The sequence below is a fragment of the Chiloscyllium plagiosum genome, unplaced genomic scaffold, assembly GCF_037043375.1.
Source record: "Chiloscyllium plagiosum isolate Xiang-an unplaced genomic scaffold, Cpla_swu_hap1 HiC_scaffold_14, whole genome shotgun sequence".
In the NCBI taxonomy this organism is placed as follows: domain Eukaryota; kingdom Metazoa; phylum Chordata; class Chondrichthyes; order Orectolobiformes; family Hemiscylliidae; genus Chiloscyllium; species Chiloscyllium plagiosum.
In genome coordinates this window covers 67460697-67481991 of record NW_028270152.1, presented here as the reverse complement: position 1 = coordinate 67481991, position 21295 = coordinate 67460697, and the positions used below count along the sequence as shown (strand labels likewise).

The 21295-nt window shown below is 41.4% G+C and overlaps 1 protein-coding gene across 2 annotated transcripts in view; it reads right to left on the bottom strand.

Annotated features, from left to right (window-relative positions):
• The window catches only part of rad18 (RAD18 E3 ubiquitin protein ligase), a 287902-nt gene that overhangs the window by 221616 nt on the left and 44991 nt on the right, over positions 1-21295 (bottom strand). For both annotated transcript variants that reach the window (XM_087994505.1, XM_087994506.1), the window contains exons 3-4: positions 15324-15385; positions 8289-8359 (exon numbers count right to left, since the gene is read on the bottom strand). In XM_087994505.1, coding sequence (XP_087850631.1) covers positions 8289-8359; positions 15324-15385 — 133 coding nt within the window. The remainder of the gene's footprint in view (positions 1-8288; positions 8360-15323; positions 15386-21295) is intronic.

Genomic DNA, 21295 nt, shown 5'->3' with positions numbered 1-21295 from the left:
AATTTGTACGTCCGCATACAAATTGCTGGAAAAAGCAAACCCAGAATTTTGGAGCAACCTTCAGCTCCTGACGTAATCCTAATGTCACACAAAGTGTGTGAACGTTTGACTTATTCAACTACAGATCGACAGCATGGAAAAAGAACACCTCTCGACTTCTGTGTGTTATACAAGCATCAAATATCCCCAAGATCTGAAAGCTGAGAGCCCATATTCTCCTCTCTGCTGCATGTCAGGGGTCTCTTGGAGATCCCAAAACACTGTGGATACCTGCCCAGTAGGTTTAACCTTCAAATAGTCAACTGCCCTAAATTAGGAATACACGCACCCCCCCCCCCCCCCCCAAAAAAACCTCCAAATTTTAATAAAGAATTGCAGTCGTTAGAGTTCTAACTTACTCGGTTAGAAAGTTACATCAGAAATCGTAGACAGATAAAGGCATTTGATACAATGACGCACAACAGGTTTATGAGCAAAGTTACACCTCATAAAATGAAAGGTACAATAACAACATAAGACCATAAGACATAGGAGTGGAAGTAAGGCCACTCAGCCCATTGAATCCACTCCGCCATTCAATCATGGCTGATAGGCACCTCAATGCCACTTACCCACACTCTCCCCATAGTCCTTAATTCCTTGCGAGATCAAGAACTTATTATCTCTGCTTTGAACACGTTAACATCTCAGCCTCCACTGCACTCCGTGGCAATGAATTCCACAGGCCTACCAATCTCTGGCTGAAGAAATGTCTCCTCATTTCCATTTTAAATTGACCCCCTCTAATTCTACGGCTGTGCCCACGGGCCCTGGTCTTCCTGCCTAATGGAAACAAACTCCCAGCATCCACTCTTTCTAAAGCCATGCATTATCTTGTAAGTTTCTATTAAATCTCCCCTCAACCTGCTAAACTCTAAAGAATACAATCCCAGGACCCAGCCCTCATCTTATGTTAGGCCTACCATTCCAGGGATCATCCGTGTGGATCTCCGCTGGATATGCTCCAGTTTCCAGTTTGTCCTTCCTGAGGTGTGGGGCCAAAAATTGGACACAGTATTTTAAATGGGGCCTAACTAGAACTTTATAAAGTCTCAATAGCACATCACAGCTTTTATATTCCAACCCCCTTGAGATAAATTACATTACATTCGCTTTCTTAATCACAGACTCAACCTGCAAGTCAACCTTTAGAGAATCCTGGCCTAGCACTCCCAGATCCCTTTGTACTTTGGCTTTATGAATTTTCTCACCATTTAGAAAATAGTCCATGCCTGTAAGCGTTTTTCCAAAGTGAAAGACCTTGAATTTGCTCACGTTGAATTTCAGCCATTTCCTGGACCACTCTCCTAAACTGTCTAAGTCTTTCTGAAGCCTCCCTACCTGTCTGTCCACCTAACTTCGCCAGAATGCCCCCAGTCCCTTCATACAGATCATTAATATATAAAGTGAACAGCTGCAGCCCCAACATTGAACCCTGCGGGACACCACTTGTCACTAGCTGCCAATCCAAAAAAGAACCTTTTACCCCCAACTCTCTGTCTTCTGTCAGACAGCCAATTCTCAATCTATGCCAGTAGCTCACCTCGAATACTATTGGCCCTCACCTTACTCAGCAGCCTCCCGTGAGGCACCTTATCAAAGGCCTTTTGGAAGTTTAAAATGTTACCTGCAACCGAGGTTCGGCTAATCAGCCTATAATTTTCCATCTTTTGTCTTGATCCTTTCTTGAACAAGGGGGTTACAACAGATTTTCCAATCATGAGATTAGATTAGATTCCCTACTGTGTGGAAACAGGCCCATCAGCCCAACCAGTCCACACCAACCCTCCGAAGAGTAACCCACCCAGACCCATTTCCCTAATGCAACTAGCACTATGAGCAATTTAGCACAGCTAATTCACCTAACCTGCACAACTTTGGATTGTGGGAGGAAACCGGTGCACCCGGAGGAAACCCACGCAGACACGGGGAGAATGTGCAAACTCCACACAGACAGTCGCCCGAGGCTGGAATCAAACCTGGGACCCTGGTGCTGTGAAGCAGCAATGCTAACCACTGAGCCACCGTGCTGCCCATCTCATCTGGAACTTTTCCTGACTCCAGTGATTTTTGAAAGATCACAACCAACGCCTCCACTATTTCCTCAGCCACCTCCCTCAGAACTCTGGGAAATAGCCCAAAAGAGCCAGGAGATTTATCGATTTTTAGACCTTTTAGCTTTTCTAGCACTTTCTCTTCCGTAATGGTTACCATACTCAACTCTGCCCCCCGACTCTCCTTAATTGTTGGGATATTACTCATGTCTTCCACTGTGAAGACTGACACAAAGTATTTATTAAGTTCTTCAGCTATTTCCTTATCTCCCATCACCAACCTTCTTGCATCAATTTGAAGCGGGCCAATGTCTACTTTTGCCCCTCACTTGTTTCTTATGTATTGAAAAAAACTTTTACTATCATTTCAAATATTACATGAATACAGAATTGGCTGAGTACAGGAAATAGAGAGGAATGGTTGATAGATATTTTCACACTGGACGTTTGTAGTGAAGTTCCTGTAAGAACCTTGCTTTTCCCAACATACATTCATGACCCAAGCTTTGGTGTACAAGGCAAACTTGAGATCATTATTATTTTTGTCTTATTTTTGAGTTTGGAACTGAGAGTTGACACTAAGAATTAAATCTAATTGCAACTTGCTTTGAGAGAGAACAAAAACAAATGTTTTCTGCTGAAAAATGGCCTGGAAAGATAATGCAACTGAAAAACTGATCTGAGCACAGTGTGGATGAATCAGCACTGAGCTGTTGTTATGCTTAGAGTTGGCAGTTGGTTGGATGTTGAACTGGTCAATCAAGAGAGAACCATTCCAACTGGGCTGGCAGGAAGCAAAGTGATTTTTGGAGATTTCTAGGCAAAGTGCTGAGTCATTTTACTCCCTCTCTAGTTCGTCTCCAGTTATCAAATTATTAAATGCTCTCAGAAAATAATCCCAGTCTGCAAGAAGTAATTAAATATTTCTAGAAATCTGCTGAGATTGTCTGCATTATCCAGTGACTTCAGAATTCAAATATAATAATAAACAGTTCTATTTGTCTGTGAACAACCCATTGTCCAAGGATTTCATGAAGCCCTGATATCAATCATTGGAAACTGTTTATTGAACTGGCATTTTAATTTAATTTCTAGTTTATCCTTTCCGTGTGTCTGTCTGCGTGAGATTGGGGGTTATGGTCAATGAAGATTGGGCTTTAGATTGTGGATATTAATTTGATTACCTTATTGCATATCCATGTTCTGGTAAGTTACATTATTAATGATGAGTTAAGTTTTGCTTCAATTTTAAACTTAGTGTCCAAGATTGTTATTTGTAAAGAGGGTCATTGAATGATTTAATTTCACTGTGTTGTGAATCCAGTGATAAGGAGGTTGATTTAGTTAGGTTTGTCCTCCCAGTGTTGTAACACAAAATGCATTAAACCATATCTACAATTTCTTCATCTAATTTTCCAGCTGATCTATACCCTGCTACATCCTTCAATATCCTTCCTCACTTTCTACAACGCCACCAATTTTCATGTCATCTGTAAGCTTATCCATCATACAACCAACAGTTACATCCAAATCATTTATGTAAGTTACAAGCAACTCAAGTCCTAGCACCAACTCTTGCAAAACCCACTACTTGTCAGACATCCAGTCAGAAAAAATTCTATGGCCAAGCTAATTTTGTATCCAATCTGTCAACTCACCATAGATTCCATGCCATTCAATCTTCTAGACGCGTCTTCCACGAGACCTTGTCAAATGCTTCAGTAAAGTCAATTTAGACAACTTGCCTTACCCTCATCAATCATCTTCATCACTTCCTCAAAAACCTCCACCAACTTTGTGAGACAAGGCCTCCCCTGCATAAAGCCATGCTGACTATCCCAAATAAGTGTATTCTTTTCCCAATGCATGTTAACCTTATCATTAAGAATCTTTTCCAATAATTTCGCTACCATTGATTTAAGGCTCACCAGCCAAGCATTTCCTGGGATTATCCCTGTTGCCCTTCTTAAACAAAGGAACAACAGGTAACTCACCTCTGGCTAAAGAGGATACGAGAATTTCTGTCAAGACCCTAACAATTTCCTCCCTTACCTCACTCAGTAATCAGGCTCTGGGGACTTACTTACCTTTAATAATTTTTAAGACACCCAAAACCACCACCTTCTTAATACTGACATGCACTAGAATATCAATATATACCCGTCCAAACTTACCATCAATGTCTCCTGGTCTGTAACTAACACCAACTCTGCACTCGAAAGTAATCTAGTTCACTTTATATCCTTCCATTCTCAGAGCATTACGCTATACAGCTACCCTATTCCAAGAGCTTCACAGGACTGTACAACTACTCAAACTTCCAGATGCTCCCTTCCTTTAATGAATTATCACTCTCAGGGGGAGGTGGAGGGGGAGGAACACAAATTTAGGAAACACCCTTAACCTTGGAGAAGAGCAGCATGTTTTGAAAATCATACTGGTATCATTTCAGAAAACCCTGATCTTCAAGAAAACAAAAAAAAATCAACAGATTTTCTTATCATTAAGCACTGCTACAACTTCTAGGTGCAGTGTGTCAGTTTATGGGAAATATAAAAACGATACCTTTTTATTTTTCAGTATTTTTTGATTATGGATGAAAACAGAAGAAGGAAGGGCCATGAGAGGAAGGGAAAAGAATCTGGAGAAGAGAGACTGAGAAAAGGCAAATCGTGGCAAGGACTACCTATCTTATACTTAGGAGAAAGTGAGGGCTGGAGAGTCAAAAAGGGCGGAGATGGAAAAGCACAGCAGGTCAGGCAGCATCCGAGGAGCAGAGTCGACACTATGGGCATAAGCCCTTCATTATTTTATACAGGTATTAAGAATATAAACTGGAAAATAGAAGTTTGGATGCTTGTTGTACAGAATTAACTTGTTTATTTTTCAACGTACAGGTTAAAACTGGAACTGTGCGCAGCGTTCTCTTTATTAGTTACAGGAAATCATTTGGAGAAGGTGAATTTGATACTTTGGTGTGACAAGGAGGCATCAAGTGATTTTGGGTTGAAAAATTGCGTAGCAACATCTTTTGAATTTGTTTTAAGTTCATGTCACACACCCATGGGGCGTTTGCACTCAGCCCTCTAGAAAACTGGCAAGCCAAGACAGGTCTCTGTCTCTGCCCATCCGTGATGCAAGAGAACCAACACTCAAAAACACTGGGGAAAAAAAAGCACTTGTAACCCAAACAAAGACCTAAGTCCATCTGACCAGCTACCAAAATAAGGATCTTCTGTGGTTGATGTCAACACCAAAAACATAGAGAAAGACACTTCATCCTTCAGTCACATTTTGATCCACAGAGTTTGTTCCTTGTTGCCTATGTTTTCTCCTAATGCTATTTCTGCAGAACTATGTCTCGTCTATCCTATTTGTGAATGAATGTGCACATGTTTGGATTTAAAGGAGATATGATTTAAATTGGCACAGTAGTAGCTAATAATCTATTCTGTCACTTGTTAAAGGATAAGCTTGAGTATAATAAATAATCTTTTATGTTTGCTTACTGATGAAACCTGGTAGGAGTATCTTTTTTGGAATCCCTACAGTGTGGAAAGACGTCACTTGGCCCATTGAGTATGCACCCTCTAAAAAGCATCCCACCCCAGACCCAGACCCCACCCTATTCCCGTAACTCCGCATTTCCGATGGCTAACCCACCTAACCTACATATCTCTGGAAACTTTGGGATGATTTAGAATGGCAAATCCACAGCTGCACAGTTTTGGACTGTAGGAGGAAACTAGAACAGCCGGAGGAAACCTTTGCAGACACGGAGAGAATGTGAAAACTCCACACAGACAGTCACCTGAGGGTGGAACCAAATCCAGGTCCCTGGCACTGTGAGGCAGCAGTGCTAACCACCCAGTTTCACCTTAGATAGTTGTCACGGTTAAGTAGATTAGCCATCATTGTGATTCAGCTGGTAATTTATACACTTGAGATGACCCATGGAACAGTGAGGCTTATTACCAGCACATTGGCCACACTAAATTGCCCGTAGTGCTAGGTAAGGGGTAAATGTAGGGGTATGGGTGGGTTTCGCTTCGGCGGGTCGGTGTGGACTTGTTGGGCCGAGGGGCCTGTTTCCACACTGTAATCTAATCTAATCTAATCTAATCTAATTCTTCCGTCAGGTTCAGGACATTTCTGAGACCAATACCTCTGCTATTAGCCACTTCTGAATCTAACTTCCACTGGATCAACAAATAAATATCCTGTGTCAGGTTGTACTGCATCATACAGGTCAGAAGGTCAGCAGCTAACCTCGCCATATGATACAACTGCCTTCAGCACTTTGCATTTGGGTGAGGAGTGAACTATGAGCATGCATAGACAAAGCCAAGGATCAAGCTTGGGAGTAATACCCTTCATAGTCAAATAACCTGCTGAAATTCAAAAGACTAACAAGGCATGTAAAGAAAAGTCAGGTACTGCCACCTCATGGATATCCATGGAACCATCTGTTAGCAAGTATTGGTACCCATTTTCCTACCACTACCATTCACTAACACCTTTTGCATCTATCTAAATACAAACTCATTGCAGATTTACCATCAACTCAGAGGATCATGACAGGTTCAACAGCCTCTTTTTTAAATGAGGAGACAGAAGTCAATTCCTCAACACTGGTGTGACTGACAAACAGGTCAATGCTTTTGTAAATTCCCCACATCAGGATCACTCACTTTTTCAAATTCACAAATTGCTAAATAATGAAGAGACAAACACTTCTGACAACATTTGCAATTGTACTCCATGCTCCACATCCTCCTGTCTCTGAGATAGTAAGGAAGGGTTGAGTTTTGTAGAGATACTGTGGAGGCCACACTATTGCACCAGCAACTGGCAGCAATGGAGTTGCATAGGTTGATGCTCAGTGTTGAATCATCTGTCATTCACTGCTGCCAAACTGATTATCAGAAAGAGTTCCAACAAAAAGTTGGCTTAATAGTATAATTCTCACCTGAGGCTGTAGGTTATTAGCTCAAAATTACCACTCTAAAGATTTCAGCAATTAATTTGGGTGACCTCTTCAGTGTAGTGCTCAGGGAAGTATTAATTATGAAAAATGTTTCCAATAAGATGTTAATCCAAGGTGCCCATATCATCTCAGGTGGATGTAACAGATTAAAACAAGGGGAAGTTCTTCTTGCAATCTAAATCAAGATGTATCCCTCAACTAATGTTATGCTAACCTTATCATCAGGTAATTATTTCACTGCTGTTTGAGGGCGTGCAAAATGACTACTGCACTATTTACTTTACAAATTACAGCATTCATAAAGTATTTTACTGGTTGTAAAGTGTGTAGGGACATTCTGAGGGCATGAAAAGCCACCTCATAAATACAGGCTCAGTGTTTCTTTTAAAAATATGTAACAAGATCTCCCTAAGATTCAGTCACTCAACAGGAGATGAAGTTCAATTCTCAATGCATGCTGTGTGAGGCCAACTTAGCCAGGGAGGTAGGAGTGCTACTTCCAGTAAGTCTCGGTTGCCCTGGGGTGTAAATGAACAATTTAACTTCCTATTACTGACAACTGTCCAACAATTATTGAGAGGAAGAAGGAGGCAGATCCCAACATGATGCTAAGCTGTGATGAAGGAACAAAATACCACAGATATTGGAATCTGTATGAAAACAACAGGTGCTGGAAACCACATCGTGTCAGACAGCATCCATGGTGAGAGAGCAAGCTAACATCAGAGCTTCACTTCAGCTCTGGTGAAGAGTCATCTAGGCTCGAAACGTTAATGTTAGCTTGCTCTCTCGCCATGGATGCTGTCTGACCCGATGTGATCTCCAGCATTTGTTGTTTTCAATAAGCTGTGATGAGTCTCGAACTGAACCTTTAAGTTTATAGAAAAAGGACAATCATTTCATTAAGGTAGCAAAAGAAAGTCCTCCAGTGGAACTATACTCCAACAACAGCCACTACCTTCAGGAATGGGAGGTAAGAATAAAAAAGATGGGACAAACTTAGATCAGCAGAGCAAAGGTTAAGTGTCTCAACTCATACACACTCCTAGACATATATACATACTGTAACACCAGTCAAAAGTAAATTCCATTCATCATGAGAAAACAATAATAATCAGTATAAAACTAATCAAACACTTCAGAAAACAACAGACCACTCCAAGGAAATGAAAAGAGAAGACATTCCACAAACAAAAAAAATGCAGTACCTTGCAGAACGAAAACATTTCACCACTTCATCCAATATTCTGTTATTGCGTAGTTCCGGTTCTGTCACAGGCTGCAGGTTTGTTTTTTTTTGTGGGGGGATAGGGAGAAGAGAAGAACAATTACAAATGAGGCTCTAGAAGTTGATGGCATTTCAAACAATATGGAAGCAAGGAAACAAGCAACACTAAAAGGATTCTTAGTTCAAATGTGCATTGCAATACTGAGTGATATGCATTGGGGACCATAACATTCCTATGCTTTGGACCACTTAGGTCTGAGCTAGTTCCACATTGAATTTGGTCGTTATAGCAAATAGGCAAACCAGATAGTGGACATCTGGTTTCATACAGGAGCACTACGAGAACATTCTATTTCATGACGCCTATAGTGCTTCTCTTGGATGTTCTTTCATGTTAGTCAATAGGTTGACAATTCAGATCCTACTCCAGCACTTGTGCGGAGACAATCAGTCTATATAGTCTACAAATGCACAACTATTTTTCTGAGTCTAAATGGCGCTTAACCCATTGGCCATAATCCATGAGCACGGCTGCCATCCAGCGCCAGCAACCCGGATTTGATTCCAGCATTGGCTGACTGTCTGTGTGGAGTTTGCACATTCTCCCTTTGTCTACGTGGGTTTCCTCTGGGTGCTCCGGTTTCCTCCCATAGTCCAAAGATGTTCAGGCTACGTGGAAAACTCAAAAAAAAGGGATCATGCTGCAAGGTTGAGTGAAATAGGAGTTGATGGGAAGGGCGAGGGCAGTAACAAATTAAAAATACTATACATGAATGCACGAAACATTAGAAATAAGATGGATGAGCTTGAGGCTCTTTTGGAAATTGACAGATACGATATTGTGGGGATAACTGAGACGTGGCTTCAGGTGGACAGGGCCTGGGAAATGACTATTCATGGCTACACATGCTATCGTAAGGACAGACTGATGGGCACAGGGGTGGGGTGGCCATGTTGGTAAGGGATGATATTCAGTCCCTTGCACGGGGGGACCTAGAATCAGGGGATGTAGAGTCAGTATGGATAGAGCTAAGAAATTTTAAGGGTAAAAAGACCCTCATGGGAGTTATCCACAGGCCTCCAAACAGTAGTCTGGATGTCGGATGTAAGTTGATTCAGGAGCTGAAATTGGCCTGTCGCAAAGATGTTACTACAGTTGTTATGGGGGATTTCAACGTGCAGGTAGACTGGGAGAATCAGGATGGTATTGGACCTCAAGAAAGAGACGTTATGGATTGCCTCTTAGATGGATTATTAGAACAGCTGGTGCTGGAGCCTACCAGGGAGAAGGCAATTCTGGATCTGGTATTGTGCAATGAACCAGAATTGATCAGGGACCTCGAAGTGAAAGTGCCATTGGGAAGTAGTGACCATAATACAATAAGCTTCAATCTGCAATTTGAGAGGGAGAGGGTACAATCGGAAGTGACAATATTTCAGTTGAATAATGGGAACTATGGAGCTATGAAGGAGGAGCTGGCCAAAGTTCAATGGTGCAATACCTTAGCAGGGATGACAGTGGAGGAACAATGGCAGATATTTCTGTGTATAATGCAGAAGATGCAGGATCAGTTCATTCCAAAAAGGAAGAAAGATCCTAGGAGGAGACATGGGTGGCCTGGCTGACGAGGGAAGTTAAGAAACATATAAAGTTAAAAGAGAAAAAGTATAACATAGCAAAGATAAGTGGGAAAACGGAGGACTGGGAAGCTTTTAAAGAACAACAGAGGATTACTAAGAAGGAAATAGGCAGAGAAAAAATGAGGTACGAAGGTAAACTGGCCAAAAATATAAAGGAGGATAGTAAAAGCTTTTTTAGGTATGTGAAAGGCAAAAAAATGGTTAAGACTAAAATTGGGCCCTTGAAGACAGAAACAGGGGAAAATATTATGGGGAACAAAGAAATGGCAGAAGCATTGAATTGGTACTTCAGATCTGTGTTCACTGGGGAAGACACGAGCAATCTCCCTGAGGTAACAGTGGCTGAAGGAGCTGAACTGAAGGGAATTTATATTTGCCAGGAAATGGTGTTGGAGAGACTGTTAGGTCTGAAGGTTGATAAGTCCCCGGGGCCTGATGGTCTACATCCCAGGATAATGAAGGAGGTGGCTCGAGAAATCATGGATGCGTTGGTGATTATTTTCCAGAGTTCGATAGATTCGGGATCAGTTCCTGCAGATTGGAGGGTGGTTAATGTTGTACCACTTTTTAAGAAAGGTGGGAGAGAGAAAGCAAGAAATTATAGACCAGTTAGTCTGACCTCAGTGGTGGGAAAGATGCTGGAGTCTATTATAAAGGATGAAATTACAGCACATCTGGATAGTAGTAACAGGATAGGTCAGAGTCAGCATGGATTTATGAAGGGGAAATCATGCTTGACTAATCTTCTGGAATTTTTTGAGGATGTAACTCTGAACATGGATAAGGGAGATTCAGTGGATGTAGTGTACCTGGACTTTCAGAAAGCTTTTGATAAAGTCCCACATAGGAGGTTAGTGAGCAAAATTAGGGCACATGGTATTGAGGGCAAAATACTAACTTGGATTGAAAGTTGGTTGGCTGACAGGAAACAAAGAGTAGCGGTAAACAGCTCCATTTCGGAATGGCAGGGAGTGACCAGTGGAGTACCGCAGGGATCAGTGCTGGGACCGCAGCTTTTTACAATATATATTAATGATATAGAAGGTGGTATTAGTAATAACTTTAGCAAATTTGCTGATGATACTAAGCTAGGTGGCAGGGTGAAATGTGAGGAGGACGTTAGGAGATTACAGGGTGACCTGGACAGGTTAGGTGAGTGGTCAGATGCATGGCAGATGCAGTTTAATGTGGATAAATGTATGGTTATCCACTTTGGCGGCAAGAACAGGAAGGCAGATTACTACCTAAATGAAATCAATTTAGGTAAAGGGGCAGTAAAAAGAGATCTGGGTGTTCTTGTACACCAGTCAATGAAGGTAAGCATGCAGGTACAGCAGATAGTGAAGAAGGCTAATAGCATGCTGGCCTTCATAACAAGAGGGATCGAGTATAGAAGCAAAGAGGTTCTTCTGCAGCTGTACAGGGCCCTGGTGAGACCACATCTGGAGTATTGTGTGCAGTTCTGGTCTCCAAATTTGAGGAAAGACATTCTGGCTATTGAGGGAGTGCAGCATAGGTTCACGAGGTCAATTCCTGGGATGGCAGGACTACCTTATACTGAAAGACTGGAGCGACTGGGCTTGTATACGCTTGAGTTTAGAAGACTGAGGGGGGATCTGATTGAGACATATAAGATTATTAAAGGATTGGACACTCTGGAGGCAGGAAACATGTTTCCGCTGATGGGTGAGTGCCAAACCAGAGGACACAGCTTAAAAATATGGGGTAGACCATTCAGGACAGAGACGAGGAGAAACTTCTTCACCCAGAGAGTGGTGGCTGCATGGAATGCTCTGTCCCAGAAGGCAGTGGAGGCCCAGTCTCTGGATTAATTTAAGAAAGAGTTGAATAGAGCTCTCAAGGATAGTGGAATCAAGGATACTGATTAAGGAAGATCAGCCATGATCATATTGAATGGTGGTGCAGGCTCGAAGGGCAGAATGGCCTACTCCTGCACCTATTGTCTATTAATTTGCAGGCTAGGTGGATTAGCCATGGAAGAGTGTAGGATGGTCGGTTTGGGTAGGATGCATTTTGGTCAGTCAGGGTGGACATGACGGGCTGAACGGCCTGCTTCTTTACACATTTGTGATACACTTATTGGAGCAAGAGAATGGTTTCTGAGCAACTTGAAATTTTCTTCCCGGTGTGTAGAATCATTAAGATAGAAAGGTATGGAGTTGCTAAGGTGTAATTGCCCCACTGTTGTCCTGTGATTAGTGATGTTGTTTTGTCATGATTCATTGAGCAGAGTCAGGTACCCAAAACTAAGGAAAGAAAAGGAAAATGAAACGTGGGCGAACATCTCCACTAGCCTGAAAAAAGCCAGGCTCCTGGAGACAGGGTCTGCTTGGCTCGTGAACAGAAGTTACACAAGAGCCTACATTGAGCTGCAGCCTTTGATTTTAGGAAAGAAGTGATTTCCACACATCACAACATCTTTCTCTCTCTCTCGAACCACAAACAAATGTGAAGCAGTGGAAAACCTCATACACGTGAAATAGGAGCAGAAGTAGACTGTCCAGCCCTTTAGCCTGCTCTGCCATTCAATAAGATCATGGCTGATCTGTTTTATATTCCAGTGGTGTAGCTGCCCATGGCGGAATGTGACAAAATGGCTGCGTGTTTTTTTTAAACTGATACAAATGTTCAGCTGCTGCTGCGGCATTTCATGTAGCTCAAGTCATGGCCTTCACAGCCAGACAACAAAATGCCTCTGAATCTTAGTAAGATGGGGCTATAATGCAGACAGTCAGGCTCTGATAAGGCAGCTCAGATGGAGACTGACTGATGTGGAATTTCTTATTTTTATATAAAATAGAAAGGAAAAGCCTGACCTACTTTAAATGATGCCTTTTAAATAATCATAATTTCATATTAGAGTAGACACATATTTGTACAATATTTGTAGCTTAAATGTAGTTACATTTCTATAGAAATGGACAGAGACTGGTTTCAACAAACACGGTTGGAAAATCTTCATAAGGGTACCAGCGAGTAGCTGGCAAATGTCTGGAAAGTGGCCTGACAGTCAGTGTTCGAAATGGTCAATAAAATGTATTGTAAGAGCCCAAGGACAGGTGAGCGTGTGTCTGGCAAATATCACGAGATGATTGGATAAGCTGGACCTTGAAGTTATCCATAATTATGTATGGATGTGCAGGTCATAGGGGATGTGGCAAGCACTGATGTCAATGTTACCTCTTACCATTGTAATGCAGTATGTATAAATATCCTGTGCTTTACTGGGAAAGGGAAAGTGTTCCAGAGACCTCTCCCACAATGCATTGATATAAATATTGATTTGTGCCGCTGAACACGGGACTCAGACTCCTCTTTAAAATCCCTCTCCATCATCCACATTCCCAACCCAGGTAACTCCGGATTCTCCTACTTAACAATCAACAAAACAGAGCAAAAAATATCCCAAACAACTGCGATGTTGGAAACCAGAAACAAACGGCAGAATCGCTGCAAAAAGTCAGCAGGTCTGGCAGCATCTGTGCAGACAAAATAGAGTTAATGTTTCGGTCCAATGACCCTGGATCTATCCACCTCTGACTTAAAATTATTCAGTGACCCTCCTCTACCACCTTCTAAGATAGCGTTCAACAACCAGGGTAAGAGAAAAAAAACAACTTATCTCTGTCTTCAAAAGGGTGAGCCCTATTTTAAAACTGGAGCCCCCTGTTGTGACCCACAAGAAACATCCTTTCCATGTCCAGCCTGTCAACAACACTCAGGATCTTATAAACTTCAATCAAGTCTCTCCTCATCTACTAAACTCCAATGGAGACAAGCCCAACCTGTCCAATCTATCTTTATAAGACAACTGACTCATTCATAGTATCAATCTAGGAAACCCTCTCTGAACCACCTCCAACGTGTTTCCATTCTTCCTTCAATAAGGAATCCAAAATTGCACACAGTAGTCGAGTTGTGGTCTCATTTATATCCTGTCTTACCGAAGCATAACATCCTTACTTTTGCATTCAATTCCTGTTGCAATAAAGGAAAGTATCTATTAGCCTTCATGCTTTATCTGCATAGGGTCCTTTTTTGAGTCATGCGTCAAATCCCTCCACACCTTTACCATCTCTCTGCGTTTTTTTATTCTTCCAGTGAAAAGTGAACAATTTTACACTTTCCCACACTTTCCCAGACTCCATCCGCCAGACTTTTGGCCACTCACCCAACCTATCTTTACCTATCTAATGTCCTTATGTCTTCTTCATAACATACTTCATGCCTATACTGGCTTGCCATCTGCAAATGTGGCACCACCCCTTCACTCCCATCATCTCAGTCATTGATGCAAATTGTAAGACACTGAGGCCCCTGCACAGACCCCCTACAGGACTTCACTCATCACATCATGTCAACCAAAGATACATTTAGGAAAAGACAGGGTAGATAAAGATAAACTGTTTCCACTGGTTGTGGATTTTAGAACTAGTGTGGTCAGATCTTTAATATACAACTGAACAGGGTGGATAGATTCTCAGATTGAGCACTCTCCCAAAAGACAATGCCCGTCACCATGCAGCAGTCCTGCCACATCGCACAATAGTACAATGTTTTATAAATTAGTGCATCAGAGATACCCGCAAATATTGCCACTTACTCAAAACATTCATGCTCCTTTCTGATAGTACCAACTACCAAAAGCACTGCAAAGAATGCACTATTAATTACACAATATACAAGGTTCCTAAAGTAATGTCAACCAAATGTCACACAACTCATTTTCTCATTTTCTATCTCCCTTGCCTTGATTGACATTTCTTTTGTGTACTTTACAATTCCCTCAGTTCTCACTCTCGATTTCTTAAATCTACATTCCTACATTTTCTTATTATTCTCATTGTCCTAAAATTCTTGTTTTTCTCCTTTCGCTGCATCTTCCGTTCATCTTCGAGCTGACTTCCTTCTCCTCCTCAGTTTCGTTCACGGTTGAAATGTCCTTGGACAGTGAATTGTAAGAAAAAAACATCTATTTGAAAAGACGCTTGTTATACGTAGAAGCACAGAAAAGCTCTTTGGAGCCAGCAATTTCACCCTTCTCTGGTGTCTTATTTTGTCCTTCCATGCCCTACACAAGTAGAAGTTTCGTTTAGTTTAAAGAACAGGACTGGATCATAATTGTGAGCACTCTAATCCGAACATGGGTATATTCAACTGACAAAGACTTCAATGTCCTTAGCAGTCACATATGCAACTTAGGTGAGGTCATAAACTACCCAGAGATGGAATGGCCGAGGTCACTAAACTGGAAAAATACGAAGTTCAATTTTTAATGAAAAGTCCCCACATATCATTTTATTTCCTCATTCCGTACTCCAGATTGATTCAGACCCGCCAATGCTTTACTTACCACACAACAGAGCGGACACTGTGTTTTGTACAATAAGAACTTCCGCACACAAAGGGAGCAATCTAGAAAATGGGGACAAAGAAACATAATTACCTCACCTCATCTGCCTTTTCCATTCACATCCCCTCGGAATAGACAACAGAAATTGATCAACACAGGAAAATACAAAGAAATGCTTCAATTTTCTGCAAGTGCTCGCAAATATGACTAATAAATCTGTGGAATGTTATGATTAGAATAACAGAGCTGTGAAGGCACACACTTGTGGCAAATTGTTCAAACATCATTCCCCTCATACACTTCAGAAATTCAGAAACACCACTGGTGTCATGGGTCCTGTGGAGGAAGTGTGATGAATTTGACTACAGTTATTTTCTTACATAACTTCAGTTTTCAAACCAAACAGATTTTACAAAATGTAGTAAATTAACTCTTTACATGCCTTCTAGACCAAACAAATTTGGACAGTATTGATGGTATACGAACAGAATAACAAATAAACAGTTTGAATGAATGAAAATGATAGAATCAATGAGATGGTTTTTTAGGAGAGTTGATGGGACTAAACCTTTTTAGCATCCCATTCTATCACCACTCACACATAGGCATCTGCTGATTTTTAAATGGGGGCATTTAAGCATGGCTGTTACAACATAGGCTGCACTAACTCATCTCCAATTGAATTGTGCAAGGGTTAGACGATACTATCCTATGCTTTGCAACTTTCAATGCACTAACTGTTATCAGTTGTGAGAAACGTCAATTACATTACAAAGTATCAGAGGAATATTGTGATTTTCTTTGGAATTTAAAATCCAGTGATTATAGTTATGCTTTTCTGCAAACTGTAAAGCCATGCTTCTATTATGTTGTCACATTAATTTGCCCTAAATTTGAGTCATAGATTCATACAGCACGGAAACAGACCTTTTGGTCCGACATGTCCATACCAATCAGACATCTCAATCTGACCTAGTCCCATTTGCCAGTATTTGGCCCATATCCCTCTAAACCTTTCCTATTCGTACACCTTGTGTTCAGTTCTGGTGGTCTCATTATAGGAAAGATGGGAAAGTGTTAGAAAGGATGCAAAGGAGATTTACCAGGATGCTGCTTGGACTGGAGGGCATGTCTTATGAAGAAAGGTTGAGGAACTGAGGGCTTTTCTCACTGGAGCGAAGAAGGATGACTTAATAGAGGTGGACAAGATGTTGATAGACATAGATAGAATGGTTAGCCAATGTCTATCACAAGAGGGCATAATTTCTAAGGTAATTGGAGGAAGGTTTCGGGGAGATGTCAGAGGTAGGTTCTTTGCACAGAGAGTGGTGGGTGCTTGGAATGCACTGCCAGCAGTGCTAGTAGAGTCAGAGACATTAGGGACATTGAAGTGACTCTTGGATAGGCATATGGAAGATAGTACAATGAAGCATATGTGGGTTAGTCTGATCTTAGAGTTGGATAGAAGGCCGGCACAAACATCGAGGGCCAAAGGGCCTGTACTGGGCTGTACTGTTCCATGTAAATGTTGTAATTGTACCAGCCTCCACCACTTCCTCTGGTAGCTCATTCCATACAAGCACCACCCTTTGCGTTCAAAAAATTGCCCTCAGATCCTTCTTAAATCTTTCCCTTCTCACCTTAAACCTATGCCCTCTAGTGTTAGGTTCCCCCACCCTAGGAAAAAGACCTTGGCTATTCACCCTATCCTGTCCCTCGTGATTTTATAAACCTCTATATGGTAACCCCTCATCCTATTTCTCTAATTTGATAGCCCAGGATACATTTACACATAAAATAGATATTCAAGGTACATAAGTAGATGCATCTTGATAATAGAATTATTTTGCATATATCAAATATATATATATGGCATATACTACATACAATCTGGATGTAAGTTTGCTCGCTGAGCTGGAAAGTTCGTTTTCAGATGTTTCGTCACCATACTAGGTGACAGCATAGAGTCAGAGAGTCATAGAGATGTACAGCATGGAAACAGACCCTTCGATCCAACCCGTCCATGCCGACCAGATATCTCCTCCCAATCTAGTCCCACCTGCCAGCACCTGGCCCATATCCCTCCAAACCCTTCCTATTCATATACCCATCCAAATGCCTTTTAAATGTTGCAATTGTACCAGCCTCCACCACTTCCTCTGGCAGCTCATTCCATACACGTACCCCTTCTGCATGAAAAAGTTGCCTCTTAGGTCTCTTTTATATCTTTCCCCTCTTACCCTATGCTCTCTAGTTCTGGACTCCCCGACCCCAGGGAAAAGACTTTGCCTATTTACCCTACCCATGACCCTCATAAGTTTGTAAACCTCTATAAGGTCACCCCTCAGCCTCCAATGCTCCAGGGAAAACAGCCCCAGCCTGTTCAGCCTCTCCCTGTAGCTCAAATCCTCCAACCCTGGCAACATTCTTGTAAATCTTTTCTGAACCCTTCAAAGTTTCACAAAATCTTTTTGATAGGAAGGAGACCAGAATTGCACGTAATATTCCAACAGTGGCCTAGCCTCCGGTGAAGCGCTGGTATTAGTGACCCACTTACTTAGAATCAAATGGCATCAGGAAGAACTTGAAATGCTGGATTAAGAATGGATTCCAATGTTGAAGGAAAAGACTTTGTAGCTAATGGGTGCTGTTCAACCTGGAGACTGGGCCCCAGTACACTTTACGGTCTTACTAAGAATTTGGACAGTGGCATTTAAAGTTATTCAAGTAATTCTGCAGATGACACCAAAAACTGTGCAAGGGTTAAAATTGTAGAGGACTGCAATCCAATACGAAAGATTCAGATGCAGCAAGCGACAGGTCTATAAAACAAAAAGTGCTTAATTTGAATAAATGCAGCATCATGTGTTGAACATAAAATACCATTTGCAAGGAATAAAAGTGAAGGAGGCTGAGAGAAAATAATATTGGTGCTGTCATATACAGATCACTGAAGGGTAATTAACACTTGATAACTTTTATGTACTTAAGAGAATCAGCAGCTTTGCCATATACAGTTTCACAATTTGTCCACTTGATAGAAAGTTTCACTGCAACTTTTATTCCCCAACCCCCAGCATATTTATCTTCATTTTTCCATTTATAAACTCAACTTTCAAAGTTAAGACCCTATATAGAAAGACAGCACCAAAAACCTGACTCTGTTAAAAGAAAGTAGACAAACGTTCACTTTTTGTAAAAAAAAAATTAATTGCAGATGAACTGTTAAGAAATAGAAGCACAATGATTTCCAAGTAGTGGATCTTTTAAGTGCTTTTCTCCCAGAACATGCTTATCAAACAGGTACTTGGCCATGCGATTCTGGGGAGCTCCTAAAAGGAACAGGTTGGTGATGAAATTGCCAAGCTTCTTGATAGCCTGGACTTACTCATCCAAGTCGTCAGTTTCCACAGTCACACATATGATGGTTGGCCTTATCAGAAGCCAGTTTGCATAGCTCCAGCAGTGACTAGTTCACTGTCTTCTTCAGATGAAGGGCACACCTCACTTGCTTTGAGGGTATTGTTCCATTCTCGCTGAGTTTGGAACTTCATCAGCTTTTCGTGGCACTGATGCTGGAAAGATTTGGCGATATCTTTCTGTGCAACATTGTCTCAGTCAAAGAAGGCATGTAGACATAGGAAGCACACAATTCCAGGTTGACCTGGATGTTGATGGCTGCTTCACAATCCTGGTGGCAATTCTGTTGGATTTAGGAAGCAATTCTGATCTGACCACAGTTGTCCATAGAAAAGCGTTTAAAATAAAAATTTCACTGAAAGTCCATCATCACAGTAGAGAAACTGTATCTAAAGCTATCAAAGTATTAGGGTGCACAAATAGAACTAGTCAAAAGGTATCAATCTATCATTATCCAGATCAATGGTCAAACCTTTTCCAGAGTACTTGGTGTATTTTTGCTCCTGTTTTCCATTCCAGACACACATACTGGCAGCATAGTGACAATGGAAATGATTCAGCTCTCTAATTTAAAAAAAAACTTCAGCTAAGCAAATTGGTTTAAGGAGGTTGGTTGATTTACTTCAGAGCAGCACAGATTTGGGAGAAATCTCTGCAATAATTAAGTAGTTGGGTAGTCTCCCTATCAATAGATTATTTGAATAAACACTGGAAAGAAGCACAAAACACAAGTCAAATGAAACATGCATAAAAATACATTGCACGCTATACACTTCATCTTTTCCCAGAGATTGGTGAGCCTTCCAAGTGTATTACTAGCTTAGTGTGGTAAATGCTGTCTCTCTGCATGCCTTGAAGAGAGAGTTGTACTAGTTCCGAACTGAGACCGCAACTTTTGTCAGATCTGCTGCAGTTGATAAGACTCTCACTCTCACCAGGGTCAGAGGGTTGTGTGTTTGATTTCCATCTGAGACGTGAGCACAAAAGAGATGCTCACATTAACACAGCACAACGAAAGCACCAAGCTGTCTGAGGGATCACCTTTCAAAGAGATGTTAAGATGGAGGCAGATGTAAAAACTCTCTCTGATACATTTACAAAGAAGAGTAAAAAGAGTTCTCTCTCATGCCCTGGCCAATAATTTATTTCTCAATTAACATCTCATACAAATAAAATTATTATCCAACCGTTATCACATTGCAACCTGTGGGAGTTTGCTGTTCACAACTTGGCTGCCGTATTTCCTACGTGACAACAGCAAGTACATTTCAAAAGTACTTCAATGCCTGTAAACCACCTTAGGATATCCTGACATTGCAAAAGGCATTAAATAAATGCAAGGTTCTTTCTTTCTTTTCACACGGTCCAAGTGATTACTTGGACTGGTTTAGAGAGAAATTTTAGAGATTTTTTTACCCCTCAACAGGACTGTGGTTTTATTGCCTCTTCCGCCCACTGCTTCCCCCCCCCCCCCCTTCAATCACCCTAAGGTGCTGCAGAATGAGAGATGGGAGAGGTAGTGGTAGTGCACAGTACGGAAGATGCTGGCCAGCTATCATGCTTTAGGGGGAGGCTTGACGGACCCAAGAGGTCTTTTGCAGTTTAGTATGTAGGGGAGCTCAGTCATATGCTTAGGCACTGCTGAGTGTGTAACCCAGGGATCTAGGTGCAAATAAGTAGTTTGAAAGAAGCATAGAAGGAGGTGAATGCAGACAAACACTTTTTCCGCATGTGGGCAAGTCCAGAATGGGGTAGACAGGGATAGACAGTAAATACAACTGTAAGATCCCATTAAAAGATCAAATAAGGAGTTTAGGTGGAATGCTTTTATATAAGTGATGAAGAATGTGGAACACCCACAGGGAATGACAATCACAAAAAGCATTGATGTATTAAATGAGAGACTGATGTATATCTAAGGCAGAAAGGAATAAGACAGATCTACTTTTAACAGGGAAAAATAAAGGAGGACTGAGGAGGCGATTTTCAGGTAGGATGCTTGTATTTACATAGCACCTTCAACATAGCAAAGCATGCCAGTTCACAGCAGTATTGAACAACAAGCCATGTATTAAATTATTAAATGTTTGGTCAAAGGCTTTCTTGCCTGTTTTCCAAACTTTCCCTACTTCAAGCTACCAATCAATCTAAGGTGCATCCAAGTCTCAGCTTTATCAGGGTGATATAAGAACTTCTATAGCTTTCCTAGATCACACTTGTTTGATTTGGACCTTCAGTCCTCACAACTTCTGTTGCTGCATCAATACTAAAAGCCCTGACTCGAATAATTCCTGTGGAGATTCCTAAGTCAGACCCATATATTTCCCCTGTTATCAGAGAAACATTTGCTTTGTGGTGGGATTATCGTTTTATGTAAGTAATATGTTTGAAATACTTAATCTCATTATGCAACACGTATGTACATTTCTATGGTAACTTTGATGTAAAGGTTCCAGTGCTCCTGCACGTGTTATCAAACAAAACAAACCACTCACTACATGAGCTGAAAATGTGTTGCTGGAAAAGGGCAGCAGGTCAGGCAGCATCCAAGG